Source organism: Poecilia formosa, unplaced genomic scaffold (assembly GCF_000485575.1).
Source record: "Poecilia formosa unplaced genomic scaffold, Poecilia_formosa-5.1.2 Scaffold7, whole genome shotgun sequence".
NCBI classification, from domain to species: Eukaryota; Metazoa; Chordata; class Actinopteri; order Cyprinodontiformes; family Poeciliidae; genus Poecilia; species Poecilia formosa.
This window is the reverse complement of record NW_006799946.1, coordinates 1,850-25,305: the sequence shown is the minus strand read 5'-3', so window position 1 is coordinate 25,305 and position 23,456 is coordinate 1,850. Positions and strand designations below refer to the sequence as shown.

Here is a 23,456-nt window from a genome sequence, read left to right as displayed (position 1 = left end):
TTTACAATTCATCCTCTATGCAGGTGGTGCAACAGTCGCGCTCGAGACGTGAAGGAGTTCTTCAAGCTGCAGCATATTTTCCACAGATAGCATTTTTTTTTTTAAATGCCCTGCTTGCACGTGAAACACGCAGCAGTTCATTTATTTTTGACAGAAGATATAATTGGTAAAGATAACACATGAACACATTCCTTTCTGCGGTGCAAAGAGAGATGGAGCATATCTGTATCGTACCCCCTGTCATGTAACATCTTCCAATGTTCTGAGGAGGAACATCTGTTCCAAGATGGATGATGTTGTGACCCGTACGCCGGAGCAATCAGCAACTCGCCGTCTCCCAATGCCTTAATTACTGCAAAACTACTCCTTAAACTTTTTTTTTTTTTTTTGCATTTTGTCTCATTTAAACCTCAAACTTGTGTGTTAATTAATAGGAGTTTATGTGGCAGATAAAGGAGCTGAAGTGGAGGAAAAATTGGGCATGGTTTTAGATTTTTTTTTTTTTTTTAACCAAATAAAAATCTGAAAATTGTGGCGTACATATTTGTATTAAACACTCTTACAATAAAAAATACTCCTACCTGGATTTTAATGACTAAACAAGTGGCCTTCTTACAAACTTGAATGTACAAATTTATGGATTGGGTTGAACCATGTAAAATTTATAATGAGCCTGAGTAGGAATAATTTTGAGCGCAATTGCATGATCTCACACAGAAGCATGTTGACTAGACCCCCGAGGACCAGCTCCTTCCCTTTTTTGCCATCATAGCGTCAGTGGTGTAAGAGTCAGAAGGAACTAGATGGATGGAGCTGGCAGGGGACACAATGCTGACATGATGGTCCTTCCAGAACTCATTTCAGGCTGAACAAACCATAAAAAGGGGGCGGGGGGCCGTTCCCAGGGCCCCAGAGGCCAGAAGAGGCAGAGGAGTCTGGCAGAAAAGAAGTAGTTTGTGATTGAGAGGAAAAGAACCAAGGACTTGTAATGAGGCTTTTTATTTGTGAGGAGAGGTGCTGTCTGAGTCATCGGATCTGGCCTGGTTTTGGCGCAACGCTGCTCGGCTCCACAGAGGGTTTGATTATCGCTGCTGGCTCAGGACGGCTGTGTTTTGGTCGTTCTTTGTTTTGAAGGACAAGGACACGTTCAGCTCAAGCCTGGCTGAAGCATGAACAGCCCAGAAAAACAAAGTTAAAAACGGACCTCAAACAACAACGAGGTTGTCCCTCATCAGGCTGTTGCATAACTCAAATCATCCTTTCAAATTTTGAATAAATGTTTTCTTTATGTGCCCGTCTGCGCTAATTGCATTACCTCTGTTCGCTTCCTGCAACTGCAAGCAATATTCGCAACCGTTACTACGGTACTAGGTCCACTTAAACAATGAATAACTTTCCGTTCATATCTTTAACCCAGTCCTCTAAAGAATGTGTTTGCAATTTTGAAAAATAGTACTTGCCTCCTTATTTATTTCATTTTTTTGTTACTTGTTCATGTCTATATTTCACAGACCACTGAAGAGACTTCAGTATAAGGCAAAGAGAACTTGAACAAATACAAAAAAAATTTTGATTAATTGTTCTATGACAGGAAAAAAAAGATCAAAATAAACATGTGAAAACGAGCCCTTTATACCTGAACTGCTCGTGTCACTCTGACTAGTTGTGATAGATGAATGTTACTCTTTTACATTCCTGTAGAGAACTAAAGGTTTGCTTTTGTTACGACACAAAAAGATCAACCGAATTTAATCCCAAACTTTGACAAGGTCTCTCTAAAACCTTTATTTTGCTTCCTTTTTATTTTGCTTCGATTTTTTTTTTTTTTTAGCCACTTAGAGGTGGACGTTCAGGTGTGTTTTACATCACTGCTCTGCTCCAACAACCCAAAATCTCTCATCAACAAGAGAACTGACATTTCCCTCCATGATTTTTCCGGTAGTGAGTAGAATTCATGGTTCCATCAACGACATCCAGGTCAACTTGACCTGGATGACCTAATCAGAAAAGCAGCTCCTGAAGCGTTGAGTTAGTTTTACACCAGATGCAGTAAGAAAGGTTTGTCATCAGCCCACATAATATTTTTCCAAAAGTGAAGAGAAACATACAGATGATGCTTGTCAGAATTGAGAGGTGGACCTTGGGGTTCCCCTTTTGGTCATGCCAGTTTAGCCCTGTGTCGTTCTTCCCGCTGCTCCATGTTTTCTCTATGTGTGGATAATGAATGTCACTGTGGTTCATTAACGTCCTGAAGCCTAGAAAGGACTTAGTAAGCTTTTCCAAACAGATGGCAATGTGGTTGTTTCTGATCTGTTCGTGATGTGCTGCTTTTTTTTTTTTTTTTTTAAGATTTTATAGTCCAGAGGTCCCAAATCACAGGCTGCAGATCATGTGTAAAGGTACACAGTCGAGAGAGCAGGAAGACAAGTGAGCTAACAGGAAGAAGGGAGTGTTTGGCCCGACACAGAGGTTAGTTATTGCCTCAGCTGTCCAAACAAGTGGAAAAGTACTTCTTGATTAAGTTCAGGGGCATCCAGGTTGATTTGAATAGAAGCCCTTTGTACATTCATGTGTCTAATAACTGGAAACATTTAACTGTGACAAAAGCAAAAAAAAACAAAAAAAACATAAGAAACTGTGGTGGGCAAATACGTTTTCACAACACGGTATTTATTTTAAAATAGCTTCGATTTCTCACATGGCAAGATGCATTTCTGAATAGGCGGAAGTGCAACTTTCAAACTAAGGGACATTTTACGAGCTGAAAAGCATAGAAGTGTCAGCATCATGCTACGGGCCAGAGGAGGAATTGGTGCTCTGTGAAAAGCGAATGAATGGTTGAAGAGGGAGGCTTAACCTCAGGGTAACAATCGCTTTCAATTGTATGAGCTTTTATTTTGTTTAACATTCAGCAACAATTATCACCATGTGGATGCCGACGTAGATCCACTTCAGTAATTCATTAGTTTACAGGGTGAAGCTGTTGGCTGTAGTTTCCCTCAGTCGTTGTTGTTGCACAGACTGTATAAATTCCTACTCATAGTTTTAGCCTCATCTTCCAGAGAATGTGTTTGCATTGCTAAAAGAGATTTGGCTTTCGCCGCCTTCCGTCACGGTTTTAACCGCCCCCTGATGCTTCTTTTTGAAAGCGTGCTAAGCAATTAAAAGCGATTCACGAGAGAAACGGTGGAGATGCAAACTCCCGTTTATTGACCCTCACCTCCACCTCCCCGCAGTCGCACTCCTCTCCCTCCTCCACGTAGCCGTTGCCGCATTTCTGCCCGCCGTAGAGCACTTTGAGCTCCGGCATGTTGAACAGGCACATCCCCACTCCCTTCTCAAAACTTGCCATCAGGTCCTTCTTGCTGCAGCTGCTGAACACGGTTGGGAAGGGATACCTGCGAGTGAGAGAAATGCTACGTGAAAGACGCACAGCTTGAAGAAGAAGATGACTCAAGTCCCCCCCCGCCCGCCCTTCCCATCGCCCCCTGCTCCCCCCTCCTTAAGGGGCCTCTTCAGTCTGATGTAATCAGCGACAATTACCGCTAATCACAAAATCAATTAACCACCAAGGCTCAGAAACCTCTCTGAAGCTCCATCAGCATGCAAGTGGCACAGGACTGCTCTCCCCACGGAGAGACGGAGATATGATTATACAAATTTTACGAGACAGCGAATCATAAAAACTCAACCTTCTTTCTGCTGGGCTCTCGGCGCACGGAAATATGAGAGAACTGGGATGGTGGTTGTGTTTAATGTTGCTTTTTGGAGCAGGCAGAGAGGGTGAGGAAAGAACACAACCCAAGGCTCTTGTCAGTCAAAATCTCGGCTAAAGACTGCTTGAAGCTTTATTGAGTTTTTGTCTGATCGCATAGTGCCTTTGCAGAAAGTCTATGTTTAAAACATGCAAAAGAAAAAGCATGCGTGGCGTATCATTTTTCGGCGTGGCAGTGGATGAGATTTTCAACTGCTCCATCGACGCTGAAAAAGCCCCCTCAGAAATAGGCTGAATATTATAGGGGAATCTGCAGGTAATCTTCCCATTGACAGCTGTGCACACAGATAAGTGACAGCAAGTGGGTAATTCAGGTCAACTCTTTCATCGAGTTATATAAAGAGCCCTTGAATTTTTGAAAGGTACATTGTGAAGTATCCTATCAATCATACCTCTGCACTGCTTCTACATCTGCCAACCGCTTAAGTATTTGGGCTTGAAAGCTCAAATGGTAGAACTTTTTTTAATGCTTTTTGTAGAGGCTATTAGTAAGTTCCGCAGAACCACGGTAGACCATTTTTTAATCCTCCATACAGTTCAATTCAAAAATACTTTATTGATCCCAAAGGGGAAATTAAATGTTGTAACTCATTTAATTAAGGAGTTATTGTGGATTAATATGAATTCAGTTGTTTTTATTCAACCAAAAGTTTGTTTCTAATTCAAAAGTTGTTTTGAATTACATTTTACATTTTAAATGTGTTTAAAATTATTTATGGCTTCCTTAATAATCATAGGAATAGCTTTTATTTTCATTAAAACGATCAAAGACTTCATTTTAGCCGAAAAGCGTTCGTTTCCATTTTCCCAATGGTATTTTTTGCAAAAACGGTTTACAGCTCGTCAACATGTTAACAGATTCTCCCACCTGAGCTGTGGCTCTCAGCTCCTCCAGAGTTACCACTGGTCTCTTGATAGCTCCTTGGATTAATGCAATCCTTAGCCAGCTTTTCGGTTTATGTAGATGGATGATCAGCGTAAAAATCCCAACGAGATGCATGGTCTAAGGTTGTGATCTGACAAAATGTGGAAACGTCTCAGGTGGACCTTCAGATCTTTGCAAGGCAACGTGTATTCACAACCTAACGGGTAGTAAATACGCAAAGCAAGACCATTTTAATGCATTTAGCTCTGCGATATGTCGAGTTAGTGATCTATTAAGTAAAATTTAAGTCAGTCTGTTGAGTTGGCGACGAGCCTACACCCAGATGCGCTGTGTGCGCAGGTACACGAGTTGTTAAAACCTCCATTTTGAGTCTTTTTGGGTGTACAAGAAGGAGGAGACATCTATGTGCTGCTCAATTATAGCAACCCTTTCAAACTTTGTTTTTCTCTGTTGAGTTTTTCACATCAAGTATCGTTTTAAATATGTCATGACTACACCGTGAATGTTCCGACACAACCTCACTCCTGACATGGCTTTGATGTGCCAAGTCGGCTCACATCAACCGCTGACCATCACAGCACCTCCCCCAACCCACGTCTCCCTTCCAGCCCACCCCTCGCTGACTGAAGCCAGCGCTGGGGTGAATGTCAGCTACCCTCAAAGCGCATCTTCAAAAGTTCTGGATTAAAGCGAAAGATCACAGGAGGATTTGTAATTGCTAAATTGGATGGCAATGAGCACATTGCTAACAACAACAATAATGTGTGTTCTCGTTTCCTCTCATCTCCTCTCAGGAAGAACAGCCGTCACAAGGCAAGGCCGCTTCCCTCAGAAACCGCCGTTTGTGATTTCCTCTTTGCCCTGAAAACCAAAGGCAAAACCTGCTAGGTTAGGCTGCAACCCACCCCTGGATTTTTGCTGTAATCATTCAATTTCCATGAACTCACCCCCTCCTCACCTCTCAAAGCTTCAATTACAAGCAATGTCACTAACATCGTTGCTTTCCCTTCCACCCCCTGTTTTTAGTAGCTCTGAAGTGCTCAAGAAGTTAGCGAACCAGCTGCTGTTTATGAGCAGAAAAAGTAAGGCTGGTGTTTGGAAAGTAGATGACTAACGGCTGAGAAAAGGCAAAGGCAGAGGCGAATGACACTGGATGGCATTTAGCAGCTGTAGACCTAAGGGGCACCAGCACACACTCAGTGCCAGCTAAGACTGGCACATCTGGAACTCTACGGTCGCCGACGACACTCTGGACTACCACCACGATGAGGAATGATGAAGAATGATGAAGAATGATGTCAGCATTTTTGTTTTATTTTTATTTATTTCTTTTTTACAACGTTGTTCTCAATTATAGATGAGCAGTCGTCACCTTTGCCCGGAGTCTTAAGTGTCTTCTTTGCTCTGTCTGACAGTCTTGCCTTATTTTCCACTTCATCCTGCTCCATCTTTATATAGGGCTAAGATTCTCCTCTAGTCGTCTGCAGTCGTTTTTCAACCTTTAACCTAGAGCTTGTGTTTGACAGTTGGCCTTTAAGCTTCAGAGGAGCAACAGCACAAAGAAATCTCTGTGGATAAGCAGCAACAGAGAGCCAAGGCTTCAATAGATCTGTGCGAGGTCTATGATAAGGAATCATTTCCAGTTAATATTACCTGCGTTTGATCTGTCCCACGCTGCGTTAATGCAGGAGACCTAAAGGCTTTCAGAGATCTTGCGGCCCACAGCTAATTTCTAAAGACCTGAACGATATTTTAGATGGAACCTCTGACAAGCCATTTTCTAAAGCTATAAGGGGAAAATACTAGCTATCCTTTTTATTCTCATAAAGGTCATAGTTAATTTAAATATACATTTCAGGTTACAAGTCTACATATTAGCATTTAGCTTTTAGTCATCCATTTAAACTCTTCCATGGTGAATGATTAAACATAAGACTGCTTCGGTGATTTTTGAAAACAACCATTGACTGTTTTTCATGTGTCTATTAAATCTGTATGCATGTCAACACCTCTCAATCAGTTAGAATGTCATAAAAAAGGGATGGATCGTTACGGGCAATGTGGCTTTTTACAATTATGGGAAGACTGTTTACTGTTTTCCAGCAGACAATCACTTACTCCCTCCATAAGGAGGCATCTCTAAAGAATCTGGATCCTCATGCCTTTAAAGAAAAGGCTGAGTGAAAAAAATACAAATGAACTGGAGAAGAAAAGGTGCTTCAGTCTAGTATTAAGAGTGTATACTATTCAGTAAATGGACAAACAGTGGTTGGTGAGATTTAAAAATTGAGATAATTATAAAAAAAAAAATCTTTCCTATTTTTGACATGCCATATGGTCTGTACAATTAGGGGGGAAATGTATAAAAAGCAAAACACAAATTTGCATACAGTTATTTACAAACTGTGCAAATTTAAAATTAAAGTTTTTTATTTTATTTTTTTAATATAAACTAAGAAGTTTGTTTCTGATTGTAAGTGAGGGAGGACAGTTACTTCCAAGACTAGTGTTGCCAAATATCTGGCCAGAATTATACAGTCCTGTTAATGTGCTAAGTGTGTGTGTGGTTTCTCTCCAAACTTCCTAAAAGACCTTTATCCAAACTTTTGTGAACACGCTTAGGCCTGGATGTGCAATTTGGACCTCTGTAAACTTTACAATGGAACTGTATACTCAAAATGTTATCATTAATGGGTTATCAGTTACTCTTTATTATTGTTCATTTCTGCCTAGTTTGTGCAGATATTAATGTGTTTAAAGTCGAAATAATACTAATAATTAAAGCTGAAATGTCATCACATGTTAAACATAAAAATATTTTCTTCTTTCTGTCGATGGCGACACTAACAGCACATTTTGTCAGACGTTAAACTGCCCCTGAAGCCAAGTATAACTGCGACAAACACAAGTTTATCAGACAGGACTGTCTGTTTGGATCCAGTAGGTCATTATAAGTAAGAATAAAAACAGTGAAAAACTTAATATGACCTTATTTTTCTGTACTATGCTTTTGACATAAAAAAAAAAAAAACACAGCTTGGGTTAATGGAAAATAATACTAAATATTAATATGACTGTGATAAAAAATAAAAATAAAAAGATAAATATTTCATACCTTGCAACTCTATTGCTTCATATCACATTATTTGAGTTTGCAGATCCTTAACTCGGGGGGGTATTGTCTGTTCTTATCAGGCAATCCCGTCTATCCAGTGTGTCTTCTTATTAAAGAAGACACAATGAGTCAAAGTAACTGTAAACACGATTCAACGCCTGGAGGAGAAATGAGCCGTTGTAGTGGGAAAAAAAAAGAAAAGAAAAATGAACAAAGCACGGCGGGAATATGGAGATCCTGTTTTAGTTTTATAAACGAGACGCATTTTTTGTGTGTGTGTATACCCTTGCACATATTTGTGTTTCTGTGTCCATGGAGAGGACCATAACGTGTTTGTTGGCTCTCTGTGTGTATGAATATTTCTCAGGCTTTTAGGAGATATCATCTCAAAGGATAAGAACCACAAGTCTGTTTTTGGTTAGAGTTAATGGAGGCGAGCCTTACTGGAAGTATGGAAAGAAGTGGGGAAAGCAACAACTTTATCGCCCACCACCTGACCCTACCAATTCACTCCAAAATCCCACTTCAGTTACAAAAGAATCTAGACTTTGGATCTCATTGCATAGACCACAGAAGGACAGAGGTGGGTAGAGTAGCAAGTAACACTGGAGGAGTTGGAGAGATTCAAAGCTCAGGTTGGAGAATTTGTTGATAGGACATCTATTAGTTGTGCACCCTACAAATACGGCCTCTATGAAGTAGTTGTAAAAAAAGAAAAAAAAAGAAGTAATTGTTTAAATAAAATCATGTGAAGTCCAGTTTGCACTTTGCCACCAGACATGTAGAAATCGCAGCAAACGGGTAGAAGATAGTGCTCTGGTCAGATGAGACTGAAACTGACTGTTTAGACAAAGTCCAGATGTAAAACTAAAATAATCTCCGCCAAGACTTGAAATTGATGTTTATGAACACTCTCCATCCAGTCTTGCTGAGCTTGAGCTATGTTGCAGAATAGTAAAAAAAAAAAAAAGTACTCTCAAGATGTATAAAGCTGGAACATTAACATACCCCCCAAAAGACCTGCTCCTACGATGATGAATGCAAACGCACGCCACACTTTTAAGATTTCCACCTTTTCCCTTCCACTTTAAAATTACGTGGTACTTCAATTAATCACATGAAAAGACAAACAAAAATGTGTTAGAGCTTGACAATTAACTTGGCAAAACGTGAAAATCGTCAAAACATTTGCGAGGCGCAGTGCGTGCGTTTGAACTCAAGATTACAGAATGATTGAGAACTGACTGCAGAGGAGCCCGTCTCAGAGGCAACACAACACAAGCTGGTTTTGATTTGTGTCGGACATGAAAACTCAAATGTTGGATATATTTACACTCAAGCAAGTTGGATTTGTTGTGGCGCTCAGATGCGTATTTATATTGTTACTACGGAATAAGTCTTGCTCTGTACCGTGTGAACCTTTAGCATAACGTGACACAGCGAGAAGTTTATCAAACAGTTTATTCCTGCAACTTTGTCTAAGTTTATTTGCGCAGCTGCCTTATTAGATATTGAACTTGGGGCTAGCTGAGGACCTCCTGTGAGCGTTCGCTTTCTTTGTTCCGAACGGATTTAGAAATTCAAGCGGTTAAATACAAATAGAAAGCACAGTTGGTAACTTGAGTGTGTTCAGGTCGGATCATATACAAAAGCAGCGCTGCCTCAGACAAAGTATATGGTTGAACAAGTACACGATGTTGAACTATACAAGATGAAACAAAATTAAGTTTTTTATTAGTACAACAAAGCCTCGATTTTTCTAAAATTTTGTGAGATATATTAGTGCTAAGTACGACCTGCGATCCAGATCGTTTAAGGGAATAGGGCTATGTTTTCAGACGTGGTTAACTATTTATCTGAAGCTGCAGGGAGATTTTTCAAACATTAATGTTGCATGAATATCAAAGAATAGCTTCACTCTAACTGTCTGTGAAAATCTGAGAACTACTGAACCAGACAGACCAGAGGAACTACTGAAAGACAAAACCATTTTATTTACACTACAGCAAACGTGTTCTTTTCTTCTCTTTTTTTTACGCTCTTTGTTTTCCTGCGTTCGACGTGTTGCCATTTTTGGCAATGTCCTCGTCCAGAAACGCCCTCACAGTCAGGGTTACATGTAAATCTGAACACCTCATATTATTGTGCTTTCCCCCCAAAGTCTATAATTCAGAATGGTGTTACTGTGTTTTTCGTGGGTCTTGTCCAAATAAAATACGGAGAGACGTTTTCAGTCTGTGGATCCCACACACCAGCAGACGCCAAGGTTTCCACCTAAAGCATCCCCAAGCTTCCACAAAGTCAACTGCAGGATGCTAGACTTTTTGAATGCATGAGTAGTTTGTCTTTCTATGATAGAATGCTATATTTTGCTGCAAATGCTGTGCAATCGCTGTCGACATGCAACTTTGTCTGGGCAGGGAGGTCTATGCAATTATTAAGAACACATGTGAAGGTGACTGCTTTAAGACCGACAGCCTATTTCTATGTTAGACACTCTTATTTTGAGATAAGGAAATAGTCCATGCATTTCTGTTGCGTGGAAAAAGGTGGTTCATAAGAACTCCTCCTAAGAGTGATTGTAAGTTAAAACAGAACTAAAGAAGCCTCCGTCTAACGAGTTTACCTAGAAACATGATGATAATTGAGGAAGTCTAAACATTACAGTAACAGATCCGGGACCGGATTATTCCACACCGATTACAAATTCGTCACAGAATAAAATGAGCTATTTGGTGTGTTTTGCAGAACAGTTCTGCTGTTTTTAAGTAGTCTGGACAACCGTTTGATCATATCTAGCTCAACACCTAAAATATACTGCTCAAAAAAATAAAGGGAACATTTCACTTTAATTTTGTGTGTGGCTCCAATTTTTTGCCTCCATTGGTTAATAAATTTGATTTCCATTGATGATTTTTGTGTGATTTTGTTGTCAGCACATTCAACTTTGTACAGAACAAAGTATTCAATGAGAATATTTCATTCATTCAGATCTAGGATGTGTTATTTGAGTGTTCCCTTTATTTTTTTGAGCAGTGTATTTAGACTGATCACTTCTGAGCTGGATAGAGCTAAGCTCTTATAGAGATTATTTGACATACAAAAGTCAAAATGCTCTTCTGGCATTAAGACCATATTAGAATAAAAAATAAATAAATAAATGTTGCAGCTGTTGAATTTGCACAAAACTCAACTTTGTTTGTTTGCTACTCAACAGACATTAAGTTACGAAAGGAGTGCATGTGTAATGATATTTAGCTAAGCTCACAATCTGGAGCTTTTGAGAAAGAACTGCATTGCTGAATTATTTAAACTTCATGAAGTGATGATAAACTTCTCATGCTTTCGGAGAATATGGAACCAACCATCTGGTGGATTTAATTGTAACGTTGCAGAGGGAAATAATGTGTCTTACCCAGTGGAAGGAGTCATAATGCATCCGCCACGATCCACTGTCACTCTGCATCCGCATCCCCTCTCTGGTGTGTCGTGATTCATTCCAAAGTTGTGTCCAAGTTCATGGGCCAGAGTGACCGCAGCACCCAGAGGATTGTCCGAATGATCCTAAAAATTGATTAAAGAACTTTAACTTTTTTTTTTTTTTTCTCCACCAATTTTTATTTATTTTTGCAAGAGTCTGACCTCTTTTTAAACCTCGGGGGCTAATTCAATAATTAAATTTGTTCAAGATTGCAGTATCGAAGCAGAGACAATACTTGATTTTGATAACATAATAAAAAATTCAATGCAAACCCAATTGTTCCTCCCTATAGGATTTGCTGAAGAAATAATAACTCGAGGCAAGTGCAGTTTAAAGGATATTGTCCAAATTAAGCAACCAGATCTGTGTTTAGCAGAGCATTTCCGCTATATTGTGCTGCTGAAAAAAGAAAAAGAAGCGGATGTAGGCAGACTGTGTGCTGTCACTTTCAGCTCGCTCAACATATTCTGACAGAGACAGCTGTGCTGGTAGATGTTAGCAAATAAACGTTTCCTATGAGAAAAAATTGCAACTGAAGAGATAAAAAAAAAAAAGACAAAAACACTGAAAACCACAGATATAACGTCAGTACATTTTTCCATTTATTCATATTACAACCACAAACTTTTATTTTATTTTTTTCTTTTTGGCAGATTTTGTACGACCTACCCACACAAACTACTGCATAATCATTAAGTAGAAGGAAAAGAATAAATGCCATTTTGCTAAAGAATAGAAATCTGCATTTATATTTATACAAATAAAATCCAAAGTAGCTTTTAAAGTTACCTAGTTATTAAAGGTATAAAGGTAAAGGTGATTTTATTTACAAAGCACATTTTCAGCAACAAGGCAACACAAAGGACTTTACAGGACTTAAAAGGAAATACAAACAAAATAACAAAAACAAAGGAAAGAGCAAAAGGAGAAAAAGAATCTAATGCTGATCTAAACTAAAGTATGCCAAATACGTGCTCCTATCCAGAGTTGTTAGTTAAGTATTAGTAAGTATCATATGATATCTTTGTGGTGTTAGCATTGAAAATTATTTGAAAAAAATCTTTAAGAATAAGCATTTTTTTCTTTTTCCAAAGCGTTGCAACTCTCTGCTAAACTGGAATTTAAAGCCGTCGAAGTTACGGAAGACGAAAATACACAGCTTGCTGAAGGTTTCCTGCAAGGTGTGTAAAACATGAACACATGAAAGAGGCCGGATGAATAATGCAGGTGTGGGAGCTATCGGCTCTTCATGAAGGCAGAGCTGTGTGTCAGAGCACCTTGCCTCTGGAAGCTTCTGACACCGTGCATTATTTAGCAGTGCTGCGCGAGTCGAGCTCAGACTGACGAGCCGCTCTGCTGGGGGCTTTTGAAAGGAACTAAAATCAACTGTCAGCACTACAATACAACTGGGCAGCCTGGACTAATGAAATGACAGAACAAAACACAAAAAAAAACAACAACCCTCGACTCGGCTTCCTGGAAAAAAAGAGAACAACAACACACGCACAACAAATGAAGCAGCAGAACTCAGAGGAGCACATTACGAAGTAAGGCTGAGACACATTTCACCACACCAATTAAATCAACGGAACAATTACAAGTCAGCACGTGAAGATTCCAGATGTAAAAGAAGGGCTGGTTCAGATTTAACTGCCAAAAAGAATGGTAATGAGATTTCCAGCTAATGTGGAGAAAATGAGTTTAAAAGTAGCCTACTCTGTAGATAAAGGGACACAACTCGAGAGAACTAGGCAGTGATTTGTCCCAACAAGCGAGTCAGCAGTTAATCCCTTTTGTCTGGAACCTGAACGTACAGTTTTATTTTAATGACCAAGACCCAACTTTACCATCTGGGAGGATAAAGGTGGGGACAGGCCATTAACCGGCCGTCCAGCCTCATGAACCCCAGGCAGAGACACTGAGGGTAAAATAACAGCATGATTTGTGCTAATGCAGCATGACTCGAGCACGCCGCATAGAATTGCAGAATTGTAATGGCTCATCATTTACGTCCTATATACCCCCCTGTGTTTTCATTCAGGGTGCGCACGCTGCAGCCCCAGTTCACTCCGTTATTGCGCCTCGTTAAAAAGTCAAATATTTCCCAAATAATCGATTTGTGCAGATTTATCACCGACACCATGCGTCATCTCCCTTTGGAAATCGTCGTTAAAAACGCACGATAGTAACATTTTCCCCCACAACAAGAGCATTGACACGACAACAGATAAGATGCAGAATTGTTCCCTCAAATAATACAGATGAGACAGGGGACCACAAACAAGGCAAATGTCATAGATCAGGAAACGGAAGGTGGATAATAAAATGTTTAGCGGTACATACATACCATGACAATTCCTCCCGACTGCTCTGCCGTGCACATGCTCATGATGGGCGCCATGCCGATAGTAGTGCCCTGGAAATACACCCCACTGAAACAGAGAGAAGAGAATGCCTACATGACAAATCAAAGCCTTTCAAAACAGGGCGATCAGCACCACTGCAATCGTAAAACGACCCTTTACTTTTATTCTAGGCTTTAAATTAGGAATGATGGAAAAATCCCGGTTTACTCCTTCACACACTACCTGATCAGCTGGGCGTTGTCATGAGGCTTCTGAGGCAGCAGTTTGACCTTCCTCCAGTCCAGAAACTCGTGCAGAGTGGTGAAGGGGTCCTGCGTAATGGGACACTTGTCCACGTCACTCCATACCTCCAGTCCAACCAGTGCAACTCGGATATTCAAAGCTCTGTAGAACTGACAGTTCAGAGAGAGGACCAGGTTACAGACCCGTACTCTGCCTCAGATCTTTCAGTCGCTCTCAATTCTTCATAAATTGTAGAATATGTAGCGTAAGCAACCAATCTGCCCAGTTTCACCGAATTGAAACTGAACAAGTTACTGCAATGTTAACATTAAAAGCTTTTACATTCATTTGAATTACAATCCACTCGGCCTCGGCTCACGGGTCAGACACTCTGAACTCAACTTGACGCGATTTCTGATAAATCACATTTCAACGTTGCACTCGCTCGTTTCCGTCGATTGTTACCTTGTCCACGTAATTGGCGATCTCAGCCAGCCGCTGTTTGACCTTGTCGATGTCTTTGCCTTGTTTCTGAAACTGGACAACAAAGGCAGACGGAATAAAATGGGGAGAAAAGATGGCAGAACATTTCGCCGCCGAGCGCTACGCGTCTCTGCCCTGGCATTTGAATTCAGCTCCATCTTCTGCAGCACTCGTCACCGTAGCTCCTAAAGGAGCTCTTGTTAGCTCTGCTCACAAAATAAAGATAACCTTAGCAACCTCCTTTTATGTACAGCATTTATTCTGATGCTCCGAATCACGCGATGTTGACCTATAAGTCTTGTGTAAATGGGGAACGCTTTCCTCTCTTTGAGATGCTAAGTCAAGGATTTAGGCTTATTCAGAGAGCATATCAGGCCTTCATTTGTGAGTCAAGCAGTCCTGTGATGTATGCAGGAGGATGTGGAGGGACCCGGAGAAGGAAACGGATGAGTCAGTGACACATCAGAGGTGACAGCGAGGCCGTGCCAGGGCTGTGTCGCCCTACGCCTCTCGTGGGAAGCGGCAGCTTAGCATATGACCTCAGAGATCGTTTCCTGTGGGATAGAGACAAAGGTGAGGAGTGTGTGACCTCTTCTTACCTCTCTGTTGTCAGCTACAATGATGAGCTCCACGTATTTGGTCGTCGTCTGGAGGTGCCGTTTATGCTGAAAGAGCAAATGGAAAACGAGTGGGCGGGTTTTTCGAAGCAACGAGACGGCAGCAGAGAGGAGTACAATTATGTGTCGAACGCAGTGGGTATAAAAGTATACACACAGCTGGGTAAAGAGCTGGGTTTGTGTGATCCATTAAAATGAGGCTTTGAAAGATCATTTGAAGATCTGTAATCTTGTCAGGTACTATTGGGAGTCTGTCAGCTTCCCAAGATGAGCTTTCTTTCAAATGTCTATGAAAAAGTACACGGATAAGCGAGTTTTCCACCAATATTTCGGAATAATGTTCTACAGGAGAGTCCTTCAACAGATAAATTCACAAATATGAAACCGTGATTAGGCGGACGCCAACCGTGCTCACTCATGTAAGATTTTTTTCCCCCCCTTTCTCTTTAAATTGGAAGTTTCAATCCTATCAATTCTAAAAAGAGACTGAGTTAAATATATATTTTTTTCTTATGGTTAATCATCAAGCTTATTTTTGGCGTATTTTCTGTCATAAAAAGGCATCCGACGTCTAACCAAAGCAAAAATATCAACAGTGTTCTTACAGATAAAAATTACAAAAATATATGCAATACAGACAATTATTTTATTTTTACTTTTTTACAAGTTCTGACTGTTAATTATGATGAAATTAAAACAGGTAGTGTCATTTGCCTTGTGGATACGTTGTTGCTGGAAGTGAATTTGACCCATCATGACATCACTTTATTATGTAAAGCAAATCTGACAGGACACTGCAAGACAATCTGACCCACTGTTTTTTCTGGTGTAAAGAATTATTTCATAAAATGTACATTAACCTTTTTCTTTTTTTTTTTTTTTTTTCTTCATGTTTTTTGGCGTTTTTTCTTCTTTTCTGGTTTTTTTGCTGGGTTTTTTTCCTTCTTCCCCGCAGAGCAGCTCACTGCCTCAGGTCACTATATGGGTAATACCAAAGTAGAAAAAGTAAAAAGCACACAGCCTAAATTTACCAAGTGACCTCTTCTATATCACTGCTCCACAACTCAACACTAAACACAGCCTAAATGAGAATCGGGACAAAGCTATCAGTTATCCATTACTGTGTAACCCAGTAAGAACTGCTAAGGTCACTCCATCCTCTGATAACACAGTACAGGAACTAGCTTATTAACTAATAAATCACTTCAGACAATGCTGGCTGCACTGTTAGCACAAATTGTGACTCTTGCAGCCCCTTTTTTTTTTTTCCTTTCCAAATTCCAAAGACGGTACGAGATTCCCAGCAAATGATGTTTGTTACAACAAAAGTACATGCAGTAGAGCTTCAATATGAAGCGTTTCAAATATCATCAAGTTTTCTTTTCCATTTTTTGTTTTCTCCTTTTGGTGTGTTCTGTGCAGGTAACAAGACAGCTCCCACCCAAGCAGAATATCTATAGTCTGGTCTTGCCGTGGTGGGTCCAAGCTCACTATTGGTGCAGTCGTTTTTTTTTGTTTTTTTTTGCTATCTCAAACACGCATGAGCTTGTTTTTTTTCTTCTCGCACACTTGCAGATTCCATACTATGTTGCTGGCTAAGGGTTCTGTTTTCCTGTTGTGGCACTCTGTCAACCCAAGCTTCTGTGTCCTTTCTGGCATGGCAGCTCTTTGCTCTTATCTGCCTCCTCCATAGATAAGCCAGGATGGGCAAGTATGCTCTGAAAGCACACCAAGGCGATAACCAAGAGTCTAGTGGGAAATTGGGGAAGAGACACACACATGAACATTGTGATAAAAGGAAATAAAACATTTAAAAAGTCGTGAATTTAAAGTATACGTTTGATAACACTTTTCACTTTGTACGTTGTTACCTACAGCCTCTTGCTAAATTATTTTGTATCCTTTGACATGGTGCAACCTCAAAATTCAAGGTATTTTATGGGGAACCCCAAGTAGGATTATTGGAAGGACAGGATACCTATTTTTTCAAATATTTCATTAAAAAAATTTGAATAGTGTGGCATGCATTTGTATCCACTTTTTGAATTTACATGTACAGTAAATAGAGATTGTTTTTTTGTTGTTTTTTTTTTTTATAAAGAATTTTCATGTAACTTTTTCCCTTTCGATCCGGAGGAGCAGTGCCATTCACATCTGGACAAACAAGCAGCAGAAGACCAAACACACTAGTCTGACTCTTGGGTCAGAAATGTGTCTCCACAAAACATGCATTACTCTCCATGGTAACCAACAGAGAGTCAACACTGGCACAGCATGAATCACCCTTTCCAACTGGTGCTACATGTAACCCACAGTATCAGGGATCAAGGTTTCGCAGCAGACACGCAGCTTTCTCCAGCCAGACTTTTTTTCCTTACTTGCTATATTGTCTTCATGAAGTTGTCACAAACAATAATATTAATAATAACATCCTTCTGATTGACTGGTGATGACTAGGGGTGCACCAATTGCAGTTTTCTGGGCGATCGCAGATTACTAGTCTTTAAAAAAGCCTGACCTGCCAACTCCGATTTTGGCCGATACCAATTTTTTCTTTTGTCTGAAATGTTGCTAAGCAAGAAAGTCGCTGAGTTGGTAACAGATGGGTGACTATTAACTGCAAACATGCAGACATGACCTGGTGGGCCAGTGTGTCGGTCAAACTTCTCTCACGGTATAGTAGAAGAGGACAGTGGTTGATTTTTAGACCTTTCCTGAGGCAGATAAGATCAGGGGATAAGATGGGCTTGCATGCAAGTTCTGGCCAATCACCAATCCAAATATCAAGGAAATCTGAGCCAATAAATCGGTGCAGTCTCGTGCACAGATTTATCCAGGGTGTACCAAGCCCCTCGCCTAGTGATCGCTGGAGATAGGCACCAGCTCCCCCCTTCTGACTCTGCAAGGATATAGACAATGGATGGATAATAATAAGAATAATTTATGCTATTATCTGAGGGGTAAAAATTAGCATGAGAAAGCGGCTCAGATTCAAAATCCTTGAATAAGATTTCACCTCTCAACAAGGGGTACATTTCTTTTCTTAGAATGATTGCTCCACAATTCTCACTTATATATTATTGTCTTGCTTAACCACAGAAATTGTCAGGTTTTTATTGACATCTTGGGCAGATGAGATTTTCAGCTTGCCACAACAGAGATCCCCATGAAGTTGTGCTACTGAAGTGCAGGGCCTGTCAGCGAGGCATCATATCTCTGAACCCTTCCCGAGTCTATCTGATTCCGCAGGAACACTCCAGAAACCCACCCGCTTATCTTAACACCCTTAAGCAGAACACACTGCATCCTCTTAACACAGCAGCTCACACATCAGTCTCCTCATGCAACCTGTACATGTCAGCTCACATGCCTGCCAGCGAGAGCAACAAACTACTTAAAGCTCCGACCTTTTAGTGCATCTTCTCTTTTCTACACCCACACCTTTATTTCACTTTTTTCTTTAGGTCATTGCTTATGTCTTTAATTTAGAAAAAATAATTTGTTTTCCCTTTTTAATTATTTTTTTAAATCCCACCATAATCTAAAACATTCTATTATTTTTAACATTCAAACAGCCAAAAACAAACAATTAAGCTAAAAAAAACCCTCTTATGCAGGAGAATCAAACCAGATTCTTCACAAGGACATAAATCATCCATGTGAGCCATGTTTCCTGCTCTTTTGTTCCTATTCCCACTCTGTCTCTGCGAGGCACCCTTTATGCTGTTGTCAAGATCTGTTCTCTCACGCTTAAATTTTGCAGCCCTCTTACGACAAAAGACAATACATGCAGCGAGAGCCAGCAGTATTATCATCAGCAGAATTCAAGCTGCACAATAAACAATAGAAAAGTCCCCAACGTTGATATAATATTGGGAAAGCAGATGATCTATTAGCTCATACTTAGAAAATTAGACCATATCTCACACTGACAGCAATGTATGCTTAATAAAATAACAGCTAAAATAAAACTCCCCTTTAAATCATGTTTTTTTTTTGTTTTTGTTTTTTTTAATCTATCAGAAATATAATGCCTTGCCAAAACATTAATTACCCTTACATTTTTGGCACATTTCAGCGTGTTAAAACCATAAACTAAACATATTTTCAATTAAAAAAGTAGTGCATATTATTATACAGTATTCAGCCCTCTTTACTCTGAAAGGAGCTGCAGAGATCCATGTCTCGGCTGGGGGCACCTCGAGAACAAGAACAACTATGCCCCATTGCACTAGCTCCATATTTAACACAGTCATCCTCAACAGACAGGCTGGTAAAGCTCCACAACCTCCCTCTGCCACTGGATCCTGGATTTCCTGGTATCAGGCAGATACCAGACTGTGAGAATTGGTACCAGGGCATCAGACACAAAAACAGTCTGGGATCCACCAAGGCTGCGTACCGAGTCCTCTTCTTTTCCTACCCTTCACCTACGACTCATCCAGTTCAACACCTGGATGAGCACAAATTGTAATTACTGATGGTCAGGAGGCAGCATACAGGGAGGAGGTGACTCGGTTCTCTTCCCGGCTCCTTTGAAAACGCTCTCTCTCTAAGTGCAGAAAAGATGGAAAAAAGATGATAATCGATTCAAGAAAAAGCAGGACCCGGTACAGTCCTCTAAGCTTTGTGGGGGAGCTAGTTGGAGTAGGGGGAAAACCTTCAAATCCCGCTGCACTTACATCAGTGACGATCTCACCTGGTCCCACAGCACACAGCATGTCACCGGGAAGACTCAACAAAGACTTCTCTTCTTGAGGAAACTGAGGAAATTTGGACTGTCACCCAAACTCCTCGCAAAGTATTTTATAGGTCTACAGTGGAGAGCATCCTGGCAAATTCTGTCATAGTGTGGCTTGGGAACGGCTCCGTTCAGGACGGGAAAGCTCTCCAGCGTGTCGTTAAAACTGCACAATTCATCTGTGGAACTTCTCTGCCCTCACTGCAGGACATCTACATCGCCAGGGTCATAAAGAGAGCTAAAAACATCATCAGAGACCAAACTCACCCACAGCACTCCTGATTCTCAATCTTGCCTTCTGGCAGACATTACAGAAGTGTGAAAGGAAGGACTAACAGACGGGGGGGAAAACAAAAAAAACAAAACAAAAAAACAGTTTTTAACCTCAGGCTATCAAGCTTTTAAACTCCATGTGATTTAAAGTGTTTTGTAGTTTTTAATGCTTTTATTTTTTATTTATATGACATTTTAAACGGTTCAATGGAGCTCGTATAAATTTCATTGCCCCGTTTCTTCTTTGCATATGACAAAAAAGTTACTTTCGTTTCTATTTCTTATAAAGTTTTCCGCAAGTCATGAGTGGGAGACGGCAAACTCTGGTATCATCTAACCAGGTGTTGATGGATGGAGCTAAATACAGGGCAATCCTTAAAAAAATTATAATTAATTTAGAGGCTGAAAAGACTTGAGAGTGGGATAAAGGTTCCCCTTTCATCAGGCCAAAGGTACTAAGCATATTTTTAGTGATCATATCTAATGGTTTGCATTCCGATAAAAGAATAAAACTGTATACTCTACATGTCCAGATGTAATTGCAGCAAAGGCCAGTTATACAAAGTACTGGCAAACATATGCTGCACTTTTCAGATTTTATTAGCAAAGAAATGGACAAAAAAGTATCCGTCACAATTATGTGCAAAAGTTAAATGAGTCATATGACACTGCCAAGACATTGTATGCTTGCTTCACCTCCCCAGAAGTCCTTGAGCCTTTGTTGAATCTCTATCATCTCTTGTCGCCGTTTGTAGTGATCTGATAAACCTGGGATGTTTCACCACATTCACTTTTCTTTAAAACTAAGATAAGGAATCAGTGGACTCTGCATTTTCCACTTATCGGGATTCATCATTTCCAAAGACACATTCCCTCTGAGGTCAGAGATTTCATAGAGCCATAGCCGCTATGATTTATAGCCATGTTTACAGGGGTGGTGTAGGGTTGAGCGTAGGGAGTGCAAATTAGGTGAGACATATATATACATATTTTACATGACCAGCCCTGTTGGAGCCTTTGGTCTAGTCTCATTTTAAGAACAAATTGTGCCGTTTACAGCAAGACTCCATGCATTCTACAATACCAATGGATGAATTAGATAGAGTAATTACTAATAATTCAGCTAGCAGCCTTTAAAACATATAGCAGCCCACTTACCTATATGTACATTGCAAAAGATAATTTTTCGAAAGGTTTAGGAGGTGATGTTATTCAAATATGGTAAAGACCAAAAAGCCTAATGTGATCCTGTGTAGGAAAAACATAAGAAACGGCGCTGAGCACTCATTGGCTAAGCAAATAAAATGGAATATAGAAACCTTGTTTTCATAGTGTTAAAGCTCTTACTGAGCAATGCAGTGCAGTACAATAATTTGTGAAAATGGTAGATAGTGTCAATATAGCTGCAAGCAGTAAAGAGGACCTAGCACTTCAGAGGACAATTTCCACCGTGGCAACTTGATTGGATCCTGTTAAAAGCATGACTACAAGCACCGGGAGGATTAAGTTTTTTTTTTTGTTTGTTTGTTTTATTTTTTAACACAAACTTTAAAGGGTTCAGGCTAATTTACTTTGGAAACAAAATATAAACCCTATTCATCAACGAACAGCATTAAAATACAAATAATATTTAAACCAAATATCCAACTGTTGTAAGGCTTCATCTACAATTCATATGATTTTAGCAATGTACAATAAACATGGCAACAATAGAGTCATAGTTTGGTTGAAAACGTACTGGCATTATTCCACCTTGAAAATATAGAGAGATTGACTCTCAATAGTATCCCACCAGGTCCAGTGACAAAAGAAAGAAAATTAAAAAGCACACAGTTGCCTCATTAGAAGACTCCATATGGCTAAGAGAAATATTTTATAACACTTTCCTGAAACAAATGTTTCTTCGTTTAACGTTTAAAGTCTGTTTTTTGAGTTATAAACATGATCATTGTGGATGTTTGTGTTTTTTTAACTGAATTACGGGGGTGGGGGGGATTCATGTGTTTGTTGTGCTGACCTGCTATCAGAGAGCACATGGTCTTTTCACTGAAAACTCTCAGTCCACTTTAAGATCTGCTTCTAAAACTACATCATTTAAATAGAGATATAATGCATTTAGCAGAACACCTGCACACAGTTATGTTTACTTATACAAATGACAGGCAGCACATTGCATTGGGCTCCAAAGGACTCCCGAGAAGAACTCACGAATGTAATCAACCGATAAAAAAAATTAAATAAATTCTGAAAAATGATTCTTGAAGTTGTAGCTGGCCTCTCGCCCGGAACATTAGCTGGAGATAGGCACCAGCACCCCTCCCGACCCCACTAAGGGACAAGGGTGTAAATAAAATGGATGGATGGATGGATGGATGGATAAAGTTGTAGCTGTTTTAATTGACAGATATTGGATTTGTAACTGGCTCCACTCTGACACTAGCTTAACTCTCCTGTAAAAATGTTCCACTTTATGCTTCCTTAATCCGAGACGACTGACTTCTCTCTGTTGCAGGTGAGACAGATTGCTGATGACAGCTCCACAACTAAAAAGCAAAATGTCCTTTTAATGGGTCCATGTTCCTGGTGTCAACCAGAAGTTAGAACGCTTAGGTCAGAACCACATCTGTCCCACACTCTGACATCATTGTACTCTGCATTGTAGTTTATAAGGAAAGAAGAAAAAATGTCCTTACTCTTGTGCTGAATGCCTTGAATGGACTGCTGTCTGTATGCAGAACATGGTGGGAAATGTTAAAACCATGACCACAGGTGCCAGGAACAAAGCTTAGGTGTTCCGCTGAGTAGATCCAGTGAATCCCATCAGAGCAGTTAGCACACGGTTCCAGCATGTAGGATCTGCCTCCGAGATATATGAAGCCTCTGCAAAAAAAAAAAAAAAACGAAGATAAAAATAGGTGGAAAAGTAATATTTCACAGAAAACATTTAAACTGAAGATGAAGTACCTTTATGATTCAGAGTTAAATCCTGGTAAAACACAATAATTACTCATTACAACGACCTCTTGTTCAACTTCTTATTACAATCCATTTTTTGCGAATATATTTTCTTTTATCAGCTCTACTAGATTAGTGATAAGACCCAAGCCGCCACTTTTTATGAGTTCTTTAATCTCATGCTCTGGGACTAACATAAAGATAGAAACTTTAGAAACAATAGAAAGAACTTTCGAAATATCTTTCATCAGACAATAAAGGAGGCTTGGCTTCTTAAGAAATTGACTTGGTTCTGTTCCTCCTTTTAAACTCCTATTACTTGGGATTTCCAGTCTCATGTAAACTGTAGCCTAGTGGCAATATCGATAAAATGGAAGGAGAACGCTATGGACCGACGCTCTTGTGGTTGCCTAGAGATGGACACTATGCAGCCACGGTGAGCTGCTATCAACCGCGTCAACCACGATGACGAAGGCCTCAATATGTGGGTTGTGCTTTGCGCCTGCGCCACCACAGCACCCCATCTGGATCACTTTTTGAAA

General features: G+C 40.0%; 1 protein-coding gene across 1 annotated transcript in view; it reads right to left on the bottom strand.

Annotated features, from left to right (window-relative positions):
- The window catches only part of LOC103153024 (disintegrin and metalloproteinase domain-containing protein 12-like), a gene marked incomplete at its 5' end in the record, with an annotated part of 38,048 nt that extends 15,204 nt beyond the window's left edge, over positions 1-22,844 (bottom strand). The window contains 7 exons of the mRNA XM_007573784.2: positions 3,221-3,398; positions 11,192-11,340; positions 13,605-13,689; positions 13,846-14,015; positions 14,311-14,382; positions 14,928-14,993; positions 22,653-22,844. Of these exons, the coding sequence (XP_007573846.2) occupies positions 3,221-3,398; positions 11,192-11,340; positions 13,605-13,689; positions 13,846-14,015; positions 14,311-14,382; positions 14,928-14,993; positions 22,653-22,844 (912 nt within the window). The remainder of the gene's footprint in view (positions 1-3,220; positions 3,399-11,191; positions 11,341-13,604; positions 13,690-13,845; positions 14,016-14,310; positions 14,383-14,927; positions 14,994-22,652) is intronic.
- Positions 22,845-23,456: the final 612 nt, after the last annotated feature.